The sequence below is a fragment of the Thalia democratica genome, chromosome 6, assembly GCF_965202585.1.
Source record: "Thalia democratica chromosome 6, ktThaDemo2.hap1.1, whole genome shotgun sequence".
Classification (NCBI taxonomy): domain Eukaryota; kingdom Metazoa; phylum Chordata; class Thaliacea; order Salpida; family Salpidae; genus Thalia; species Thalia democratica.
In genome coordinates, this window is record NC_139170.1 from 18,474,054 (window position 1) to 18,496,649 (window position 22,596).

At 25.6% G+C, this 22,596-nt stretch overlaps 1 protein-coding gene and 1 pseudogene across 2 annotated transcripts; both read right to left on the reverse strand.

Moving 5' to 3' along the window:
* Positions 1–3,834: 3,834 nt before the first annotated feature.
* LOC145838877 (putative pre-mRNA-splicing factor ATP-dependent RNA helicase mog-4) lies at positions 3,835–5,053 on the reverse strand (annotated as a pseudogene).
* Positions 5,054–7,653: 2,600 nt separating this feature from the next.
* On the reverse strand, positions 7,654–21,090 carry LOC145838437 (FAS-associated factor 2-like). Of its 2 annotated transcripts, XM_082946026.1 has the most exons (10): positions 20,986–21,090; positions 16,175–16,271; positions 15,190–15,324; positions 12,796–12,953; positions 12,517–12,646; positions 11,289–11,588; positions 10,549–10,701; positions 10,071–10,194; positions 9,162–9,271; positions 7,654–8,180 (listed from the first exon to the last, which is right to left on the reverse strand). In XM_082946026.1, the coding sequence occupies exons 2-10, from the start codon at positions 16,262–16,264 to the stop codon at positions 7,953–7,955; spliced, it is 1,428 nt and encodes a 475-aa protein (XP_082802152.1). In that variant the 5' UTR covers positions 16,265–16,271; positions 20,986–21,090; the 3' UTR covers positions 7,654–7,952. The 2 variants fall into 2 exon arrangements, with proteins under 2 accessions (XP_082802152.1, XP_082802153.1); XM_082946027.1 differs by lacking the exon at positions 20,986–21,090 and having other exon boundaries at positions 16,175–16,288.
* Between the last annotated feature and the right edge of the window lie 1,506 nt (positions 21,091–22,596).

A 22,596-nucleotide genomic window follows, 5' to 3' on the forward strand; every position in this document is an offset into this window, starting at 1 on the left:
AAAATCCGGCCAGATTAGCAAGGAACCAGATAAGTGAGGACCCTATAAGTGAGGAAGCACTGTATTGAAAATAAAATTGTCTTTATTTTAAAAAGTAATCAATTTTTTTACATTCTATAAAAACTGGCTTGTAGTTTATATTCTAAACTTTTTTATAAAAGCCATGTTCCAAAATGTTGGAACATTCTAAGCCCTTAAACGTGAAGTATATTTTAAAATATTGAATTTGGAAGTTTTTTTTAATATATTTATTAACATTTCAATTCTAAATAAATAAAAACAAATCAAGGACAAACATAAAATATACTTCGTAAAACTGGATCTAAAAATTATCTAAGTAAATTATACCTACATTGTAATCCAAAATATTTAAAGACCCTTTAAAGAACTTTTTTTAATGAGATAAGCCGTTTTTTACAAGTTAACCTTGTTTTAAAGATTTTCAATACTAGCTGTTACTTTAAGTTGCTTTGTAAATTCAAATTAGTTTTTGAGATAAAAGGTTTTAAGGTCAGAGAGCTCAAAAAATTCTTTAAGGCACCTTACTTTAGAGACAAAAAACTATTTATTCAAAAATAAATTCTCTCCTACAGTTTTAAATAAGTGGTTCTCAAACTTTCTCAGTTTATTTTTAAGTTATTATTAAACAATATTATTGAATGTTTTTGTTTAATTCTGAGAAGTAAAAATAAAGTTTTCTAGAAAATATAATAAAATACTCATTTTATTTTTATTTGTTTAAGTACTTTTTTTTTTTTAATGTAAAAGAATTTCTGAAAATATAAAGTTGATTGCTTATGAAATAATCCAGATTATTTTTGATTAATTTTTTGAAATTCTGAGAAGAGCAGTAAAGAAAATGTTTGCTTCCATCCATTGGTATCCAAATATTTTTACTAAACCAAAATTAATTGTGATTAAGCTTTACGTTTTATTAAAAGTATTCTATAGTGTCAAATTATAATTTTTAAATGTCGATCAATTAGAGTTGTTGTAAAAAAAAAGAAAAAAAAAACTCAATCCTTCAATTGTTGAAATGTTGCTGTGGAAGTTAGGAAACTTGATGTGTCCAAGATTTCAGTGGTACAAAATTTATAAAATTTAATTAAAAATGAATAATATTTTAAAATTTTTGAATTAAAAACAAACATTGTGCAAGTTAAATCATTTTAATTTTTAATCAATTTTGTTTTTAGTTTGATTTAAGCTCATAATATGCATGTGTTACAAAATAATATACTTATAGCAAAGTAAAACCTTTTTTGTTTAGTTTTAATCTTTTAATTTAATTAGTTCAGCTAAGATCATTGTTCTTCACTTCAACAAGTAAAACTAATATAAATTATAATATATAGTGTAATTTGTTTTTGTTAAATTCATTTTAAACTTTAACAAAGTTTTTTTTTGTTTTTTTTTTTGTCTGTTTCAATTGTTTGGCTGGCTTAATATTGTTTATAGAAAAACAAAAATAAAAGTGCTCAAAATATTTGGTCCAAGGACCTGGTGCACTAAAATAAACCTTTTGGTCATTGAGTTGTACACTACTTGAGAAACAAGAAAAAAAGCGCTCTAAGTTCTTGGACCTGGTGCACAAAAAAACCTTACAGTTATTGAATCATACACCATTTAAAAACCTTTTAAAGTCATGTCCAGGACAATGGTTAACAAATTATGTTAACAAAAAATTTAGTGTATGCTTTTTATATACGCTGCTTAACAAATAGAAAAGTGTATTAAAAAATAAGAAACATTTTTTTTTCTTATCTGGCCATGATCACAAGAAAAGATTGCCAAACATGGCTGTATGCATGTGTGCACCTATTATTAATTTTAGCTTGGTGCAAAATTTTTGAATTGCTATGACACCAAAACTTTCAAAACTGGGACTTTTTTTAATAAAATTGTACTATTTTATTTTATTAATTGTAGTTTTTATAAGAATTTTCAGAGACAACTAAATTGCCTTGAGACAAATTAAAAAGTAAAATTATATAGTTCATTAAAAAAAATTAAGCTATGAGATCTATTTAAAGAAAAAATCTTAACTCACTGTTAAATTGTATGGTTTTAAAAGTAAAAAATTACAGAAATTTATAAATGCTCACTGCTCAAATCTAGCTTTTAAAGTATTTTTACTTTTCTCAAAATATTCAGTCAAATAGACAAGTTATTGAAATAAGTTATTATCCAACTAATTTTTTCATGAATTCATTTCTATTGAATTTTTTTACAAGTCTTGAAAATTTTTGTTTTTTAAACAGATAAGCTAAACTAATAAATTTTTGTTGGCTACATTGTTATTACAACACTGTGAAACCTAATCAGAACTCATAGACGAACGCTCCAAATTGTTAATCTATGAGTAAGTAAATTTAATCTAAAAAAATCATAACACATTAAAGTATATAGCGCTTCCAAAAGTATAACTATCACTATTAATAACCTTGAAAAACTAAAACTTCAAAACTAAAACTTATTTTTGCAATTACATTTAACATCAAAAAATATATAATGTGACGTAGTATTTAAAACTGCGTATAATTAGTTTGTAAACAGGTGGAAGTTTGTTAGTAAACATAATGGTAATTTTCTACTAAAGAGTAAATTGAAATAAAAACAAAAACGTTACCGATATAAACTTATTTGTGTGTTTTATACCATTATCAAAATCACAAAACAATAATGACTTTGTCCAAGACAGATTTAAGAGTAATATTTTTGATATAAAGGTTGTCCAGTTTACTTTTAGTTATACCAGCTTTTCCCTTTTAACCCACTGAGAAAAGTAAAATGTGGTGGAAATGCCTTATAGATGAGAACTAGATTAAAATTCCCCCTAACAACAAAAGTGACCTAGCGGTCATCCATTACCCAAATAGAATTAGTTGACATAAATGGTTTAAAATACTTTTAAAGAGCAAATATAAATACACTATTTCTAATATTTTTTCTTAATTGAATCAAGTAAAAACAAGTGTTGTTTATTACATAATAATATAAAAAAACAAGAATTTAAACGTAAAATTGTATTTCAAGATTTGTTCCTAAGAGAATTTAATTTCAAGGACTGTGTTAAATACTTATGATACTTAAGTAGTTTTTATGTTACGATATATAAAGTCTTTTTGTAACAAACATTTATCGATACTGATATAACTATGTTTAAAAATTAATGTACAAAAAATGATGTCTGATTTGATATAAATAGAGTTGGTAAAAAAATAAAAAAGACATTAGTCCCAAACCGATAATACAAGAAAGATTAATTACGACAAAATTAGTTATCCAAAACAAATGTCTTAGTAGCTTAATTTAAAGCGATATCATTAGCTTCACCACTAAATGGTAGTATTGCTATTTTGCAATCTTAACATTAATTGGCTAATGGTCCATGTCAGCACGTAGAGACTAGCAACACGACATGGTTTACACTTTTTTTAATGGGGGGTTTCACATAGATTCATAATATAAATATAATTCTATGTAATATTAACCACTATTAAGTCTATTCTAAGATTTGGTTTTGGACTAAAATATTTAGAAAAAGTGCATAATACAAAACATGATCTATTATAGTAAATATTTGTTTAACACAAAAACAATTTTTAATTATTATTAATTTAACTAGTTTTAGAAAAGTTTAAAAAACTGTAACAAAAACAGAAGTTTCACTAGTTTGTTGGCATAAGATTTTTGCGCGCAGTTCCTTCTAAACATTTTCACTTTTACTAACAACTCTTGGTATCTTTTTAAATGTCTGTAGAAGTACACTTGTTTTATAGAAACGTGGCGCAACTTTAGCTAACCAACTGCTATCGATTCCAATTAGTTGCCTCATAAATTTTTCTTTGTTAATAAAACTTCATTATAAACAACCGTTTTAGATTCTTGATCAAACAGACATGACTCGGGATGATTGTAAACTGTTTTCTTCTTAACTGTTCTATACCCTTTCATTTTTTCTGCTGCGTTGTAGAAAAAGCCAGAAGTGAACGCTTTTTAAATACCTAAATCATCACCAATGTTAAAAGTAGGTTCAATTTCAACTCTTCTCATTAGATTATCCTAATGATTACGGATGTCACGGGTGCGTTTCATCGATTGTTGCTGTATAAAAATTTCAACGCACCACTGTGCTGTGTATTTTGCTTTGGCCCACCGATTGTAAATATTTAGTAATGTCATGTGGTCTCCAACTTTTAGTTCATGGCTAAAGTGTTTATGAGCGGTTTTTGCTTGCTTTAGATTATTTTTTTGGCATTAAAAAATGTTTGAATTAACAAACAGCAATGGGAAAATATTTAAAAGTTCTTAAGATAATTTATAAAGATCAGAAAATATTTTTTTAGAAAGCATGGGGTTAGTAGGAATCTCAGCCATTCTACGGCCTATCTTAGTCAATCAGCCTTTGCAATTAAGTGCTCCGAGGGTGTTAAGTTGCTCTAAAGGAACTTGTAAGCTGTCAAAATGAGGAAGGTCCATGTAGTCGAAATGCACAAGATCTTTAAAACCGAGGCTTTTCAAAAGTAACTTTAAATTCGCAAGGTTGGTCCTTTGTATTTCACGGACGGTTGATCAGCTTAGTTCATTTTGAAAAAAGCAGTGTACAACTGGGAACAACTCGACCGGCACGTCACATCTTTAGTTCGTTGATTGTTGCGAACAAGCAACCAGGTCGAGAGACTCCATTCCCATGCGAGCACTATAAATATTTTGTTTGCAAAATTCAGGATCAATGACGTATACAATCCCGTCGATTGTAAGAGACGCTTCAGGAATATTTGTGGCAATGACAATTTTTCTTGCTCCATTTGGGTTCAAAAACTTTGTGCTTGCATGTCTCCAGGTAGGTTTGCATAAAGTTTTAAAACTATTAATTCACATGCTTTTGATCCCAAACTCTCTTTTTTCTTTAAAAACTTTACAGCAATGTTCAAACTCTGCTTGCTCTGTTAGAAAAACAAGAACATCATCTTTTGGCTACGTAGATTTGATTTAAAACACACAGGCAAGACAAGCGTCTGTATACAGTTTCTGAAGCTTCAGTGAACATATTACGGGGTATCGTCTTCAAGGAATACAAAATGTAGGTGCACCACCAAAAAAGATGGAAAATTTTTCAGTGTCCAGTGTAGCAGAACTGATAAGTAATTATAGGTCAATGCGTGACATAATTATGTCTTTTAAAAGACCAAGCAAAACGTCAGAGTGCAAAGTTTTATTTCAATTTCGTAAAATCCTTCCTCGTACAAATACTGAGGAATCTGAGTAGTTTTGCCACTGCTAGTTCCACCTTATACTATAACAACCTGGTGTTTTTGACAGCATGAACAAGTTCCTTTCTATACTTAAATTTTGGAAGTAACTCCTGAGCTAATTTTAAAGACATTTTCATTTTTTTTAAATCCTATTGCGTCTATGTTATCTTCTTTGTTTTTACCATTTAAGATTGTTGCTTTAAGAAACGATACTATTTCGTCTTCTGCAATAATATCGTATTTTTTATTTCCATCATTTCTTTCTTTCGCTCCATATCTGACTTTAGCAGCGTTCAAACGCGTATCTTCTCATCTTTTACGCTCTGTGTTTGTATGATAAGGTGTCTTATAAGTCTTCAGACTCTTCTAAACAATAGATTTTGCTTTTAGAAAAATCATTCACAAAAAATTTAGATCGGATGTCCTTCTCCTATATTTCTTTGTACTGTGTTGCAATTTTTAACATTTCTTTATCCGGTTGGTTTCGTAGTTTTTCTTTCGGAGTTAGATTTTCACCTTGAAAATTTTTTATCGATAATATTTTCTTTTAACTTTTTGATCTTCACGACGTTTCAAACATTGCCCGCGCGATTTTATATGTAACTCTTCAATTGTATAATCTTTAGGGTCATATTTTTTAATTTTTTTTAGATTGAACTAGGTTGCGGGAGTTTTTATTAAGTTTTCTAAAACTCCTTTTTTTAAGATTTAGGAAACTTGTTTTCTGCGTTGACTTTTTTGCTACTTGATGGTTTTTTATTGAACACTGTAATTTCAGCGTCAGACCCTATTAAAAGATACATTTTAGTAATCTTTCCTTAGTTTATTGAATTATCAGTTGCCATTGTAATAGATATATATTAACTAAACAAAATTAGACTCTAATGTATGTTACTTTTAGCACTACCAGCTGAATTTTTTTTAAATGTTTTGTGCTGCATTATATATAAATTTTTATTCTGATGAAACATTTTAAAAAGTACTTTTAACAAGTAAGTTAACATTTATAGTTAGCTAATTTAAAGAAATTTTAATTATATGTTACCATTATTACTTTACCATAGGTTTTTGTTACTAAATAAAGTAAAAGCTTAAAGTATAGTTTATTCTAAAAATTGTTCTTTAAATAATTGTTACAGTTGTAAATACTTACTAATTTAAAGTAAGAGACAGTTGAAATACATGATTTAGCAGAAAATATTTGATATAAGATTATATTAAAACAAGGGTCGGCAAACTGTGATCCGTGGGCCTAATGCGGCCCTCAAAGCTAAAATCTGTAGCCCGCGAAGTACTTTTTAGCTAAGGCATAAAAATAAAAGGTTCTGATATAAAAATTTACAGGCTCTTAATTTAGTTAATACTCTTTACTAGTGCTATTTCACTGCTTATTTTCTTAAATTTTTGGTTTTAAATAGTACTTTCTTAGTAATTACTATAATTAGTTTCTAATAACTGCGGCCCTCGAAGACTTTTTTGTAAATAATGCGGCCAGCCAGTTACAAAGGCTGCCGACCCCTGTGTTTAAACAAGATTTTTTAAATGGACGGATTTATTTAAAGAAAAATATTGGTGATAAATTTTTTGGTTTTTATTTAAACTTTTGTTTTCTATTTTTTAAGTTGGTATTTGTTGAACAATTTTAAAACAGCACAACAGCAAATACAAAAACATCATACCAGTTACAGTTCTATTTGTAAGTTGCGCAGTAGATATACGAAGAGTAACTATTTAGGTGTAAACACTATGATGAAACAATAGTATTTAAGTGATTTTTAGTTTTACTATGTTTAATTTAGTACTAACAATTTTTGACCTGAACAGAATAAGTTTCAAATCATCAGCTGGAGTAAGTAAACCATAACTGAACTTATAGTAATTTATATCACTATAAATACACACAATGAAAATATAGTTATATATTTCAAGGTTTCATTTGAACAAGAAGTTTTAGCTTACAACTCAAATATAACTCAACTTATTTACTTTATGCAATTTTATAGTTAATTTAAGATTCTATTTAAATTATGATCACTTCAAGTTTTATAAATTTTATTCTTCATTATTGTCTTGGTTTAAGTTTAGCAAAACTGGATTTAGACCCAAAATTGAGTAAAACAATATAAACCAAAAGTTTATGTACGAACAGGCTATTTTTGCATAACAGTATAACAAGAACTGACAAATAAAATATATATTCTTTTAACTCGACTTTTAGACTATTTATAAACGATCTCTTCTAGCTTTAATATACTAATACTAAATAATTTGTTTAGCTTTGAATACTTTTTGTAAAAAATACTTGTTAAAAATTAAAATGGCAATCAAAATTAATATTTTCTAATATTGGCAACCATAATATATTAAAAACTAACAAAACTTTAAGACGATGAGAACATTTTTTATTTCAGCAAAACATAAAAATATTGCAAAACTACACCACTGACATTAATACATTTTAACTGAAATGGAAAAACCAAAAATTAATAAGATCTTGTTTTACTTTAATAGCAAGATAAACATTAAAACAAATTATAATTATAAGAATTTTTATATAGTAAGGAAACTAGAAAACGTACTTATAAATAAAATAAAACTATTTAAAAGATAGCAATTCTGGCCTATTTAAAGAATCCCAACGTCAAATAATTTATTATGACATCATGATCAACACAATTTGATTTTAACCCCTAGTCATGAACTTTCATCTTCATCTGTTGAAGACTCGTCATCAGACACTTGAGATTCAACCATCAGTGTTTCCATGGTGACCAGATTAGAAGTAGCAATGGTCGCCAGGGAGGAACTTGCTTCATCGATTTCATTTGTGGAACAGTTTGTCACTTGCTGCCGTGGAAAGGTTTTTGAAACTATAATTTTTCTCAGTGAAGATGAATCCGCATAGACAAAATCGTGAAGTTTCTGTACAAATTTGTAAGGTTCTATTATAAGTAAAACTGACTTCGTTTAAAAAGGATGGAGGTTTGCAAGCATAGCTGGCTATTACTATAAGATAAAAAATCAAGTCAAATAACAAATTGAATTTAACAGACAATGTATGATGTGAAACGTTGTTAACATAATTTGTTAACTACCTTTTATATTTATAAAGACAAAGTTATTGTGAGCACAAATGTATAGTTTTTTTATTAAATCAAAAAGCAAGTAGTTTTTAAAATACTTTTATAAACTAAAACGCAACACATCAGACTAAATCTAAAATAAAGCATCTTAAACGCTAAAGTGAGCAAGACATTTTTGTTATCTAGTAAAGAGTTTGTAAAGGTTTTCAACAATGCAAGAAAAAAATGATAAGGAATTAATGAGAAATATGTTTTATTGAGGTAAGGTTTTTAGCTTTTTCGAATTTAAATAGATGTTTTTGATAATTCCATAACAAGTTCTAAGATACTTTGTAGTTTCTTCGAAAATTGGTTTCACTTAGTTAAGTATTAAAAACAGATAATTTATTCTAGTGAGTTCATATTTTATCTTTAACTAATTTTGAAAACCACAGAAAATTAATACTTTTAACAATATTATATTTCAACTTTTTCTATATGGAGTTGAACATCTACGCTTACAAACTGTTATAAATTACCTTAGTCTGACTAAAATAAAAAATAACTTATAAAACAATTTAAGTTGTTTCAACCTCTTTACAGAAAATTTTAGTTTATGATCAAAGTTTCAAACTTATTCAGTATTATAAAAACAATAAAGCTAAAAATCAGTTATTAAATTTTATATTATGTTAAGAGGGAGTTTAAACTAGCTATCAAGCTTTTTATTTTGGTTAAAAAATTACTGCTATTTAAATATCTGAAAAATAGAATTAAACTGAGTACAATAAAACTTGAAATTTAAACTTTTCACTATTTCAAAACACTAGTTATAATTTACCCTGATAGAATCATCTCCATGAAAATTTCTTTGTATTTTTTTTCCATCGAGCATGTGTATTCTAAACGTGTAACAATTGTCACTACCTCGCTTCGGTTCTTCTCCAATCTCTATACAAATTATTTTGTTAAATATTGTTTGTTTTAAAATCAAAAGCAATATGAAAACTTGAGATAAAGTAATAAAATAAATTCTTTACACAGAGTAGCCCTCTCCGTCTATGTACAAACTATATCAGATATTCAAAATCTATAATTTGTCATTGTAACTTGTAGCATTTAAACTGAAAAACTGCAAGGGGACATATATTACAGTATTTAGTTGGCTGTATAAATTTATTATGCCTTAAAAAAATTAACTGACTTATTTAAATAAAAGTTATGAATTAATACTCTTCTAACAGCTTTACTTACACTTCTTGATATATCAAAAAAATATTTTTTTAAATTATTTACCTTAACCTAAAATATATGAAAAGCAATTAAAGTAAGTTTTATAAGTGTTCTAAATATTAACTTATTCGAATCATTTTTGTTTTTTTAATTGAGCTATTTGAAATATTATTCTTGTTTTAAAAGAATTTCAAAATAAAAATTGAAAGACTAATCCTTTTTAAATTTTAAATAATAAGAAAATTCTAAACATTTTATCTAGTCTTTCAATCTCATCGGTTGTTATTATTATGCTTGCTTATTTATTTTATGTGTAATTTATTTCATTTAAAACTAGCTTCTATTGCTTAAATAAGTTTAGATAGATACTTCTGTAAATAGTGAAGGTCTTAATACGTAGTACAGTAGGTCTACAAGTAAAACAGACTAGCTAATATTCACTCGAGTTAAATCTGTCCAGGAAAATACGAAATATTTTTTAGAAATTTCGTTTATTTTACGAAACAAACAAACGCACCTGATAAACAAATAGCTCTTCTCACTTCATGATCATTCTTTTTTTGCTGTTTTAGTTCTTTTCTTTCCCTTTTTAATTTTTCTTTCCTTTCTTTTTCTTCAACTTCTTCTCTCTTTTTACGTGCCTGAATTTTGTAATAAATCAGATGGTGATTTATGATAAATACAGTTATTTAATTTTGATTAAAAAAAACTATTAAAATAGCATACTAATCAAATAATTTTTAAAATATTTTTCATAGTAATTTTTAAAATATAGTAATTTTTTTAAATATAGTAATAGTTGTTTATAAATGGTGGTTTTATTCTTGATGTGAGGCTACTATGTAATTTGAGTTATTGCAACTTCATATTTTTAAAATTACTATCTTTTTAATTATTTCAAGAATTTATCATTTTAAATATAAACAAAAAATTTAACACAAAAGTACAAATTTATTTCAAAATATACTTATATACACTTTCTTAAATGTACAAACTTTTTCCTGATCCTGCAGAAGAGCTTGCTGATAAGCCTCATCTTGCGCCTCCCTTATTCTCTGATTTTCCAACAAATCAGCTTTCGTCTTATGGATGGCCTCGATGTGGTGCTTATTGTTTTGTACTACTGATCGAAGTCTGCTCAAGTAGTCCTATGAAAATTTATAAGATTCTTATAGCAGCAACACATAAGTGAAAATGTACATTGCTTCAGCAATTTTTCCAACTTTTTTAGTATTGTAGTTGTAAAATAACATTACAATTTGTAAGACTTAGAAATAAAATTGCTCGTAAAATGATAGTCCTACAACTTCAAGCATATTTAAGTTAAATTTATAGACAACAAATTTAAAAAAAAAGAAGTTAAGAATGTAAGTTTTAATTATTTTAGCTATCTGTAAAAAAAAATCAAAATTTACTATTTTTTAATTAAATAAGATATATTTAACAATTGTTAAAAAATAACAAAAATTAAAAAATTAAAGTATATTAAAAGTTCTCCTAAAAGTTTTTTTTGTAATAACAAGTTAAAAAAAAATTAGCTAAAGTTTAAAATACTTGTGACAACACTGTTTTATTCAACTTATATTTTACAGATTCATAAAACATCTAATAAAATTACAAAATGAGAAAAATTGTAGCTTCATGTCTATAAACGTATAAATTTCCAAAAAAAAATGAACAGTTTAAAAAACACACGGTTCACAGTTATAAGTATATTTTAATACTTTGTGCTTACCTGAGCATCGAGGACATTTTTAATTTTAGCCACAACAACCATCTTGTTGTCTTTTGGACACATGACGATGGTGAAGGGAACTTTCGAGGCTCTGAACTTGCGCATGACTCCATTACCTTCAGGCGTTGCCACGGAACATCCCCACAGCATGAAGTTGTTGTTCATTTGACTGATAACTTCTTCGTTGGACAATATTTTGCTGATAAAGTCGCGCGACTCTGTGTCTTTATTTCCGTGGATGTACACAAGCAACATTTTGACTTGCTCTTTAGCTTTTCTTGTTATTGCTACTTGAGTTTCCTGTCAAATTAAATCACAGTATTTAAAGCTACTAAGTTAAAAATGAAGCAACACAATTTTCTTTTTATTTTAGGCTTTTGGAAGTCGAACATTATTTTTACAGAAATTTAATTACATTAGCTAATATGTGAAAGCTTTAAATTAAAACCATAATATACTTTTTATAGAACACGAAAATTTTAATTAACACTGGAGATAAAAGTTTTGTAAAAAAATCCAATACAATCTTATGGTTCTTAAAATTTTCATTGCCGGTTTTCTCAGAATTTTTAAAAGTACACTAAAAATATGTTTCTTCTTTTATTTTTAAAGCAATTTACCTCAAATATTTAAGAAATATTCTTTCTTATATTACAAATAACTTGTAGAAGTGGATAAAAAATCTCTAAATAGTTGAAGATTTTTTATAAATATTATGTTTTCAATTTACTTTTATCAAAAAATTAAGAAAAAATAAAAAAAATGTTTACTACAAGTTGTTTAGAATTTATTAAAGATTAAACTGAGAAAGTTTTAAAATAACTGCTCAAAAACTGAAGGAGATAGAATTTTACTCAAATAGTCTACTTTCGCCTTGTAGTTTGTGCCTCCTGTAAAAAAACCTATGAAAATAAAAACTGACCATCTTTGATTTGCTTCTTATATCTCAAAATACTTTATGCTTTTAATGAGTGTAAAAAAAACAGCTAGTAGCCTATTTTTAAAAAGTGATTTAAAACCTGCTACCCAACGGTAATTTACCCGCCCAAACACTTGAATTTTATAGCTCCCACAAACAATTTATTTTTAGTAATATGATCTAGAAATAATTAGTAAAATTATCTAAACATTTACCAAAAAAATACTTCTTTACTTATGATAGTGATAGTAATACTACTCACACTATAATATTTATGTTGTGTATAAAAATCATAATTAAAAAACTAACCAATTGGAAATCAGGGCTGTTTACTTGCGTATCTTTGAGCATATCAATGAACTTCTTAACATCACCAATGGGATCAGTAATTGGTGGGTTGAAATAGTTAAACACATAAGAAACTATTTTGTTGAAAACACTGAAATTTGTTGTAAGTTTTAATAAAAAGAATTACCTCCACAACATTATTCACATAAAATTTTGAAATTCAGATAATCTATCTATTAATAATACAAATATGCTGCTTACAAGTTCATGCTAACTCAGGCAAATTAAAACAATACTTACCTTGAAGAAAAAGAAAGAGTAGTGAAAAGAGCTCTGAACGGCAGCCATAGCAGTTTAACAAGAAAGTGTTCCTCATTTGGAGGGGATTGTCGGGGTGAAACTGCATTTGAGTAAGATACTCCTGGGCGGACTACATTGCCTGGGCGACGTTGTCTCACCTTAGGAAGATATAATTAGTTTTACTTACTACATAAACTTCAAATTAGGATAACCATTACTTACACAATTAAAATTAAAAAATAATATAAATTAATATTTTATACAAATGATAACTTTTTGTGTAACTTAAATTATATTTCGCCATAAAAGTTTAAATCCTAGAGTTAATTTTGTATCAGGTAAAAATTTTTCAAGTCATCTTAATTAATTATAGACCTAAACTCAACAGAAAATAAATTTTTACAAAAAAAATTATAACCTTTAATAAGGGGCTTAAATTAACATAACAAGGATCTTATTCTTTTAAGTGTTGTGACAGTTTTTTAAATTGATTTTGTACAAAATTTTATGCTTTCTAGATAAAACTATATAAAGCATTTTTAGACCTTGTTGGATTGCCTTTTTTTTGTGTAGAAAACTAACAAAAGTCAGTCAAAGTTTATTGGTTTATATATAACAACTAAAGTTAATTAAAAAACTTGTCTAACAGTTCAAAACTCTGAATATTTATTTCTTATACTATAGTATAAACAATGAACTTCACCGCACAATCAACAACAACAGCATCCAAGACAATCCTACGATCGGTTTCGTCCTTATTAGGACTCATCAGGCAGGAATAATCGCGAGAAACCGCTGTTGTGATCTAAATTTCCGAGATACTGATCCCAAAAAATATGTTTGTATCGGAAACTTTTTATAAAAATTACAATATCTCAAAAGTTAAATAAAAATTTTTGACTTTATAAAAACTGGCTTGTAGTTTGTATTTAAAGCTTTCATATAAGATCCATTGTTATTTTCAGTAAAAAAAATGTTGGACTCCCCCTATGCATATAATGAATATTGAGATGAATTAAAAATATATTTTAAAACTATTTCTGATTTAAACTCAGAGTAAATTTAAGTTTTGTTTGTTAGATTATATCATAAGTTTAAGTTACCACTCTCTTTAGCCAGTATATTTTTGATTATTTAAACCGGTCGTAGAAACCGGTCGTAGGATTGTCTCGGATGCTGTTGTTGTTGATCGTGCGGTTAAGTTCATTGTTTATATTCGATGGCATAAAACATCTCAACTTGTTGACGATGGCCGAAATAAATACTGGCTTATACTATAGTATAAACTAATTCAACAAATTGATAGTAGCTAATCAATCAAAAGACATATTGATGTTAATAAGAAATAAAATAAATAATCAAAAATATACTGGCTAAAGAGAGTGGTAACTTAAACTTAAATTTACTCTGAGTTTAAATCAGAAATAGTTTTAAAATATATTTTTAATTCATCTCAATATTCATTATATGCATAGGGGGAGTCCAACATTTTTTTTACTGAAAATAACAATGGATCTTATATGAAAGCTTTAAATACAAACTACAAGCCAGTTTTTATAAAGTCAAAAATTTTTATTTAACTTTTGAGATATTGTAATTTTTATAAAAAGTTTCCGATACAAACATATTTTTTGGGATCAGTATCTCGGAAATTTAAAAAATCACTAAAATTCTATCTTTTTCTTTATTTTTTGAGCTAGGGACCTCAAACTTTCAGGAAACGTTCCTTTTATAGTTTAAAAGACTTTGAACAATGAAATTTTAAAAATATTAAAAAATAAAAATTTTAGATTAAAAAAACAAAAAAACAGGTGGTTTTTTATAATAAAAATTTATTTTTTAAAATTAAAAAAATTCCTGCATTCAATCTTTTAAATTTAATAATACACTTTCTGTGAAAACTTGAAGAAGATTGATTAAAAAATGAAGAAGGAGATAGATTTACAGTGAAATGGTCTTTTTTTTGCGTTTTTAGTTTGCAACTTCCATTAAGAAACTATTGAGGTCACCGACTTTGATCTCTCAAAAATTACTTTGAATTTTTTTCAAGCAGTTAAAAATGTCTGATAGCTCAGATAAAATAAGATCAACTCAGAAAAATCAATGTGGACCCCCTTTGCCCCTAATTTCATCTTTAAAGTATGTTTATTATCTAAAAAATCAATTTAATACAAAAAAAAATTGTGTTAAACTAATTTAAAGGTAAGTTAAAAAGAAATTTTTACAATAAGTTTTTCCTATAATCTAAACTTGAAAACTGTGTTCTATTATTAACTCTTTTTGTGAGCTTTGTTTCTTTTGCAACAGACTAAAAATAAAAGCACCAATTATTAACTTAATTTAGATAAATATTCTTTTCTAGTTTTAAAAAACAAATTAGCAAAGTTAACTAACAGGGCCAATTGCAGGAGGTGGTGTTGTAGTATTTGGTATAGCTGGATTAAAAAGTTTGTTTAAGGCTGATTCAATTCTCCAATCACTGTTCAACAACGCTTCAAAACTTGCTTCAGTTGATAAATTTGATATTTCCTAATTAAATTGAATAAACCTTTTAAATTATGTTCCATGTAGTACATAGCAAATATTTGGTAGAATTTAAAATGTATAGCTATTTAACTTCAGTTATTGTTAAGTATACAGTAGTAAATATTTATTACTTGTGTTCATGAAAGTAAATAATGTAATTAATTTCATAACTACTAAGTATGTTATCCACTTAAATCAAGGTTGACACAGGTCGTAGAAAGTTCTTGAGTTTTCTAAATGAAAACTCTTAATAAAAACCTAACAAAAATACATAACCAAATACTTAGAAATAAACGAATAATAGATTTTAATTTATTAGAAAAATTCAATTTGGCCCTGAAAAAAAAGATGTATTGCAAAAGAAAAACCTTTTAGAAAATAACTTAGGCAAAAAACAGTTTTTAAAAAATGATAAACTTTCTTATCAAGAGCATGTTTATATCAAATTTCCTGACTTTTTTGGAAAACCCAAATTTTTTCCTGAATTTTCTTAAATTTTGTCTTTTTTTTTCAGACTTTGTCGCAAACCTGTTAAATAATATTCTCATGCATTTAATTGCCTTATACGTATTTAAATAAGTTTATTACTGTTAAACATAGATGTTAAAAGGCATCCAGGTGGTGTGCAACTTGATAACCAAAAGGCTTTTTGTGCACCAGATCCTAGGACCAAATGATTGGAGCTTTTTTTTGTCTTTTAATAAACAATAATAATAATGAACATACAACTAACAGAAGTTATGTCTAAAAACTATCAAACAACTCTAAGTTTAGAAGTAGAAAAACAGTATTTGTTAATTTTTAAAGTCAATAAAAAATTCTAAATTATAATAATAAAAAAAAGAAAAATTACTTTAAATTGTTTAATAATATCTTGTTGTTCAACAGAAAGAGATGAAATCAATTCACTTGTAGCTTCACTAGTACTATCTTCTGTTGCCATCTTTTAACTAAATTAAACAATTCTGTAAGTTATTTCTCTATTTCAATATACTAGAGAATCATACTAATATAATTAATTATGAAAGTTTAAAACAAACAAAAATAAAGTAGGGTTATAAATATTTGATTTGTATAAAAATTATATTTGAAATCATGTCTAGTATTAAATTTATCATAAATATTCATTCAAAACAACTTTAGTAAAAAGCAATACAAGTATACTATACCATTCAAAACTGTGTAAAACTTTATTTGGTTTGTAAACATGTTGTTATTATAATAACAATATATAAAATTCCATTTTTCAATGATAACTTGTTAAAATAATAAGAGAACTTTATACAAAAAACTCTTCTCAACAGCATTAACAAATAGATAACAATAGGTTTTAAAAAATTAGGAATTTATCCAATCTTCATTTCTGAACTCACACAAGTTCAAGAGTATTATGACCAACATTCTCAGGTTTTAAATATAGTGACCCAGGTACTTAAAGAAACATCCATAAAAAGGTCCACTCATTTTTACATCAATTTTTATGTGTTAAATGTTAGTCTCAACAAGGAATACTACTTAAAAAAAAGCTAGTCTGATGACCAAAATATTATAAACAACTATTAACTAGCCTGAGCTGATTAAAAATTTAAAAAAAGCACATTTGTCATAACTATCTTTATGGTAGTATGCATTGTGCGTATTATGTACACACAAACTGTTTGTATGTATTGTACATTGAAAATTATTAAACTAAAAAATATGTTTAGATAAATGCAACATCAGAACTTTTTCTACTTTAAAATATTTAAAAATGATCTTTGTTAACTAAAAGTTAAAATAAATTTATCTACCATATACAAAACTTCGATCAGTGATCTGTGCATGATTTTTAATATATAGAAAACTCTTGTTTTTAGCTTATAAATATCTCTACTTAATGTTTAAATATCTATAAGCACAACTGTAGATATTGTTATACCTTATAATTAAAAAAAGCCTAAGAACGATACCATTGTTATACACAAGTAGAGCAAAACAGAAAATTTAATCTGATAATTAAAACCAAATACTTTTTTAATTTAAGTAGTGGAAAATAAGTTTTCAGTTAAATATCAAAAAAAGTGCAAGGTTTTTTAAAATGTTTAATCAAAAACTAAAAATATATCACATAAAATAATTTTTTATTACATTATTTAGAATTTTTTTATTATGAAAAGTATTTAAAGTTAGATTACAGTATCTTATCAACATTTTTATAACATATAAGACAGTTTTGTTCCTTAGATTTAATATATGCTATAAAAATATTAGTAAGATACTATAATTTAACTCTTAATACTTTTCATAATATGAAAATTCTAAATAATGTAATAAAAAGTATCTTATGTGACAGATTTTTCTTATCTAATCTAAATTTCATTATTTTACATTTAAAAATTATTAAAATTTCCAGGTTTTATTGCAAACTTGTATATAATAAAAATTGAAGAAAACTATGTATCTTTTATTAGCTACATTTTTATTTTCATAGAAGCTTAATAAAAAAAATTATATATTTACTTATTCTGTAAAACAAGAACAATTTTTTTTTAATATTCATCAAAAATTTAAATTATTTGATAAGCTGAACTTTTTAAGATAAGATATAATTAAAACAGAGTTAAAACAATTCCAAAAATAAAGAGTTATGCACATTCAACAAGCACTTGTTTGCTTTAACTTTAAATTTCATGCTCAAGTAATTGTGTAGCAATTAGCAAACTGTTTTCTAAATTAACAATTTTTTTATTTATACTATTTTAATAAAGTGATCAAGTGATTTAAAACTTGTTGTATAAACATTGAGATATTATTGGAAATTAAAGATTAATAATTTTTCAATTAGTGCCTTGTTTACTTAATAATTTAAGACCTTTACTTCTGTTGTCATAACCTTAAAAATAAGGATTAAAGAACCTATGAAACTCTCAAACTTAGATCACTTGTATTTTAAGTATTACTTTCTATTTTAAAAATACAAAAAGCAACTGGTAGTTTAGCTAAAAATATATGAACAAGACTAAAAAATACACTCTACAGCTATAACAAAATCATTTAACTTAATCAAAAAAAAAATAACTTAACATTTTTAATTCTTAAATAACATTACTAATTTTTTGTTAAAGTCATATATGTTATACTTTTTAATTTTGTTTTATTTGCAGGGTTGCCAAATGTTTTTGACAAATTTTCTCCAGGTTTTTAAACTTCCCTCTAGGTCAGGGGTCGGCAGGTCAAAAAGAAACGCTTTTTTATGTGCTTTAAAAAACATATTTAAAATCAATTTTTTTGAACAAAAAAAAATTTGAGGCGATAGAATTTCTTTTAAATATAACACTTAAATTTCATTTTTGTGTTTTCGAAAATATTAGTGTATTAAACTAGTTGAAAAAAATTTCTAATGTGGCCCGCGGGCTGCAGTTTGCAAACCCCTGCTCTAGGTTTTTAAAAGTACACATTTTTTGGTCTATTTTTAGTTTAAAATTGAGTTTAAGATAAAAAACTGTGTTAAATAGTGTAAAAACTACTGTTAAGCTACTTTAAATGTGTGTTTTAATCAAAAAAATTTTATCTATATGATAGATTGTTGAGTCAAATCAAAATTTTATTACTTAAGATGTTAAAGTTGTTAAAAACTCCAGGTTTTTTTTTATTAAGTTTTTCAAATTCAAGGTTTTTTGTTAACCCTGTACTTGACTTCTTAACAAAAGAGAAGAGAGACAGAACTTTTCATACACATTTTTTCAATAGTTAGAATTTATAAATATATATACAACACAAAACAAAAACAAAAATTTTGACTAGTATATTTTATTCTAAACATCAATTCATTAGACTTACTAATTTTATAGATGTGATCATTTGTAATTTTATTTTTCTTTGTTAATAAACTTTAACCACTTTGAAAAAGTTGCAAAGGGTGAAATACATCAAAAAGTAACTACTTCTATTTTAAATATCTATATTTTTTAGTATGTGTTGAGTAGCAAGCTTTGATCTTAGAATATTCAAGTGTTACAGTTTCCAATGTTGTTATTTAGACTCCTACACTATCAAGCCATGTTTAGTGAGCAATACATAAAAAACAAACTTGAGTTATTTGAAAATGTTCTCACCAGTCTACATAGATTTTATTAGTGGTTTACTGTGAACGGTTTTATAAATCTTGAGAAATACTGGGTAAGAATATCTAATACCCAACATACTAAATGCAAAAGAGGAGGTCAATTATTCAACAAAATTAAGAAAAACCCCTAATTTTTACAGGGTTTGAGCACAAAATTTTTTTCATTTAGTCGGATTGAGACCATTTTAGCCTGATATTTTTTTAAAGTAAGAAAAATCCCATTTAGAAGTCATTTTGGGTATTGGGGGTCTTAATTAGTACTAGTGTAATCTCCTACTTCAATGAGCTTTATCTCAAAATTTATTTTGAGATTTAAAAATCTACAAAAAGCAATTTGTAGCTTAGTTACAACTCAATTATATAAAACTAATTTGTGAAAAGGTTGATTGACCCCCTATGCCCTTAAGATAAAAAATTCAGTGATAAGTTTTAAAATAAGTGTTATATATAATCTATTACTAGTGTAAATTTACTATATGTTACTAAACATAAATGTTCAATTTAATTAAGCACTAAGTAAAAACATTATGACCAGAATTTCTTTTAATAAAACCACAATATTAGTTGTATTTTATTATTATTCTTAATTCAAAATGAAAGGCTTACACGACTATTAAAATAAGTATAAAATGTTTATTATAATGATTTGACTAATACTTAAAATTGATACATAATTATAAATCCTAAACTCTAAATCTAAATAAATATAGTTATTGTTGATTCCATATCAGATTTAAAAAGCTAACACTTAAATTTAAAAAAAAAAAACTTTAATATTTTGTTTTTGAAAAGAAAAGTGAATTGTACCTAAAATTTTTACTCCTACAAAACTTAGTACTTGTATCATAAAGCTAAGTTTTAGTATTGTGAATATCTCTAAAAATTTTAAACAAACAGTAAAATATATGAATAAACTGCTAAGAGTTTTGATCTAAAAAGTATTTGGTAAAAAACCTTTTAATTAGAAATTAAAACAGTTCAACCAACTAAGCTCTGAAAAACATAGCTGATGTAAACAAATTCAAACAAACAGCTAAGTTGTTAAACTAAACTGTAATGTTTAAACTGCTTTTTTATATGAAAATTTCAATACTATGACATATATAATCTACTCAAAACAAATTAATGAAAATACTTAAAAAAAATTTAAGGGTTCAACAAAAGGTATTAAGCATTTATTTCAACATATATTGACTGATTTTTCATTTTATAAATAAACTTATATTTAGAAATTAATTCACACCTTAATCAGATTTACTTATGAATAATAAAAATTATTCTTAATTTATTTTTAATTCAGAAGTTTTAAAGCATTTAAAATGACATTTACTGAAGTTCTAAAATTTTCAAGCAAAAAACTGAAAAAAAAAAATATTTTGCACTTTTTTTCAACATAACTGATTGAGCCTGATTTGACTGGATTAAGCTTGATGAGCACAAACCCTGTTTTTAACTTGATGAATTAGTTTAATTTAATTAAATTATTAACATAAAACAAATAAAAAAATCAATTTAAATTCTTAAGTTTACAATTATTATTCCAATTATAGATAACTTACTGTTTACTTTATTCAGAGACACAAATATCCATTCCACATAAACAAACTAAAAACTGTAGTAAAATTGATTTTTATTTCTTTAAAATAGTTTTTACTAAACATTTTGTATTTCTAACTACATATTTTATCATTCATTAAGTTTGAATTATGTACAACACACTAAATTCTTAAAAAACTTTTGGCCTTAATATACCAATTTATACTTCAATTTTAAAGCTTATTACTTAAACATACTTAGCTTATTTTTAAAGTTTGTTACATAGTATACAATGATTTTAGTTTTGAATCAAATTTCATTCAGTTTTCAAATATTAGTAACTGGTACAGTTTATAGTTTTAATAGTTTATATAATAGTTAATATAATATGTTGCGTACTTTATACTTTAAAGGTGGCAATCAAAGTTCTGAACTTAAATAAAAGGAGAATGATCAATTATAAATTTTAAATTTTATTAACAATACAATGTTTCACTCGTTTGAAAACGAGATCTTCAGTTGTTTAAAATCTTATTCAAATAATTTTCTATTTGAATAAGATTTTAAACAACTGAAGATCTCGTTTTCAAACTAGTGTAACATTGTATTATTAATAAAATTTATAATTTATAATTAATATAATAAATTTACTATATATATGTTTTAATCTATATTAAACGGAGCCAATCATTTCAAACTCTCGTTTTTAAACTAGATTTTTTTAAACTTTTTTTTTTTTTATTCATAACAGGTTAAATCTTTACAACTGTTGTAACTTTAAAGGTTTAAAGTAAATCGTCAACCAATAAACAAAATTTTCAAACTTTTAATGCACTAAAAGTTTAAATTAACATTTAAAATTATTTATTTTTCCATGAACAAAAACATGTTTATACAGCGATTTCAAAAAGTTAACTTCTTAAGTCGTTAAAGGAAGTTACAACTGAAGTAAAACATTAATATATTTAAGGTTTATAAGTTCAGATGAAAAAAAAATAATGTTTAGCTAATAAGAAATTGTAAAAGCATGTTGTGTTCGACTCGATAACCGAAAGATGTTTTCGTACACCAGGTCCTTAGACTAAACTTTTTGAGCGCTTTTTTATCGTTTAATAAACAATATATAACAACTTAGCATACTTTAAATATCTATAAAAAATTATTATAGTATTTTCTTTTTTTAGGTTTTTTTTATGGCTTATTTTGTTGTGGTTAAAATTAAAAGCATAGATGTACAAAGCCCAAGTTTTTTACTAAGGAAAGTTAAAAAGTATTTTATTTTTAAAAAGAAGTATAAAAACTTTATTAGTCGATGGACCAGATCTACCAGAAACGGCTTTTGGGGGCCACACATAGTAAAAATAAATCTCAGTTGTCCGGATAACTTTTAAAGTATTTATAATAAAAAATTTTTCCTAATACTTCAGTACAAAAAGGTTTTTTGATAATTTTTTTGATTTTATTTTATGTACCACTGTTTACAAAAATTCAAATTTGTTATATATATATATAGATACTGTAGTTATAGAAAGCTCAATGTTAGTTTTTTTTGCATAAGGTTTTTTCAAGCTATGAAGTATGTGGAACGCCTTAGGATTCTGATAATTTTTTGATGTTTGATTGACTAGCTTTTT

What these genes read in the sequence shown, in the direction of transcription:
- LOC145838437 (XM_082946026.1), bottom strand. Translation starts at nt 16,264, where the DNA reads ATGGCAACAGAAGATAGTACTAGTGAAGCTACAAGTGAATTGATTTCA. An exon ending in ACTCTTTCTTTTTCTTCAAG is followed by an intron (nt 12,647 to 12,795) that starts GTAAGTATTGTT and finishes AACAAATTTCAG; the next exon opens with TGTTTTCAACAAAATAGTTT. An exon ending in AAGAGCTATTTGTTTATCAG is followed by an intron (nt 9,272 to 10,070) that starts GTGCGTTTGTTT and finishes TAATTTGTATAG; the next exon opens with AGATTGGAGAAGAACCGAAG.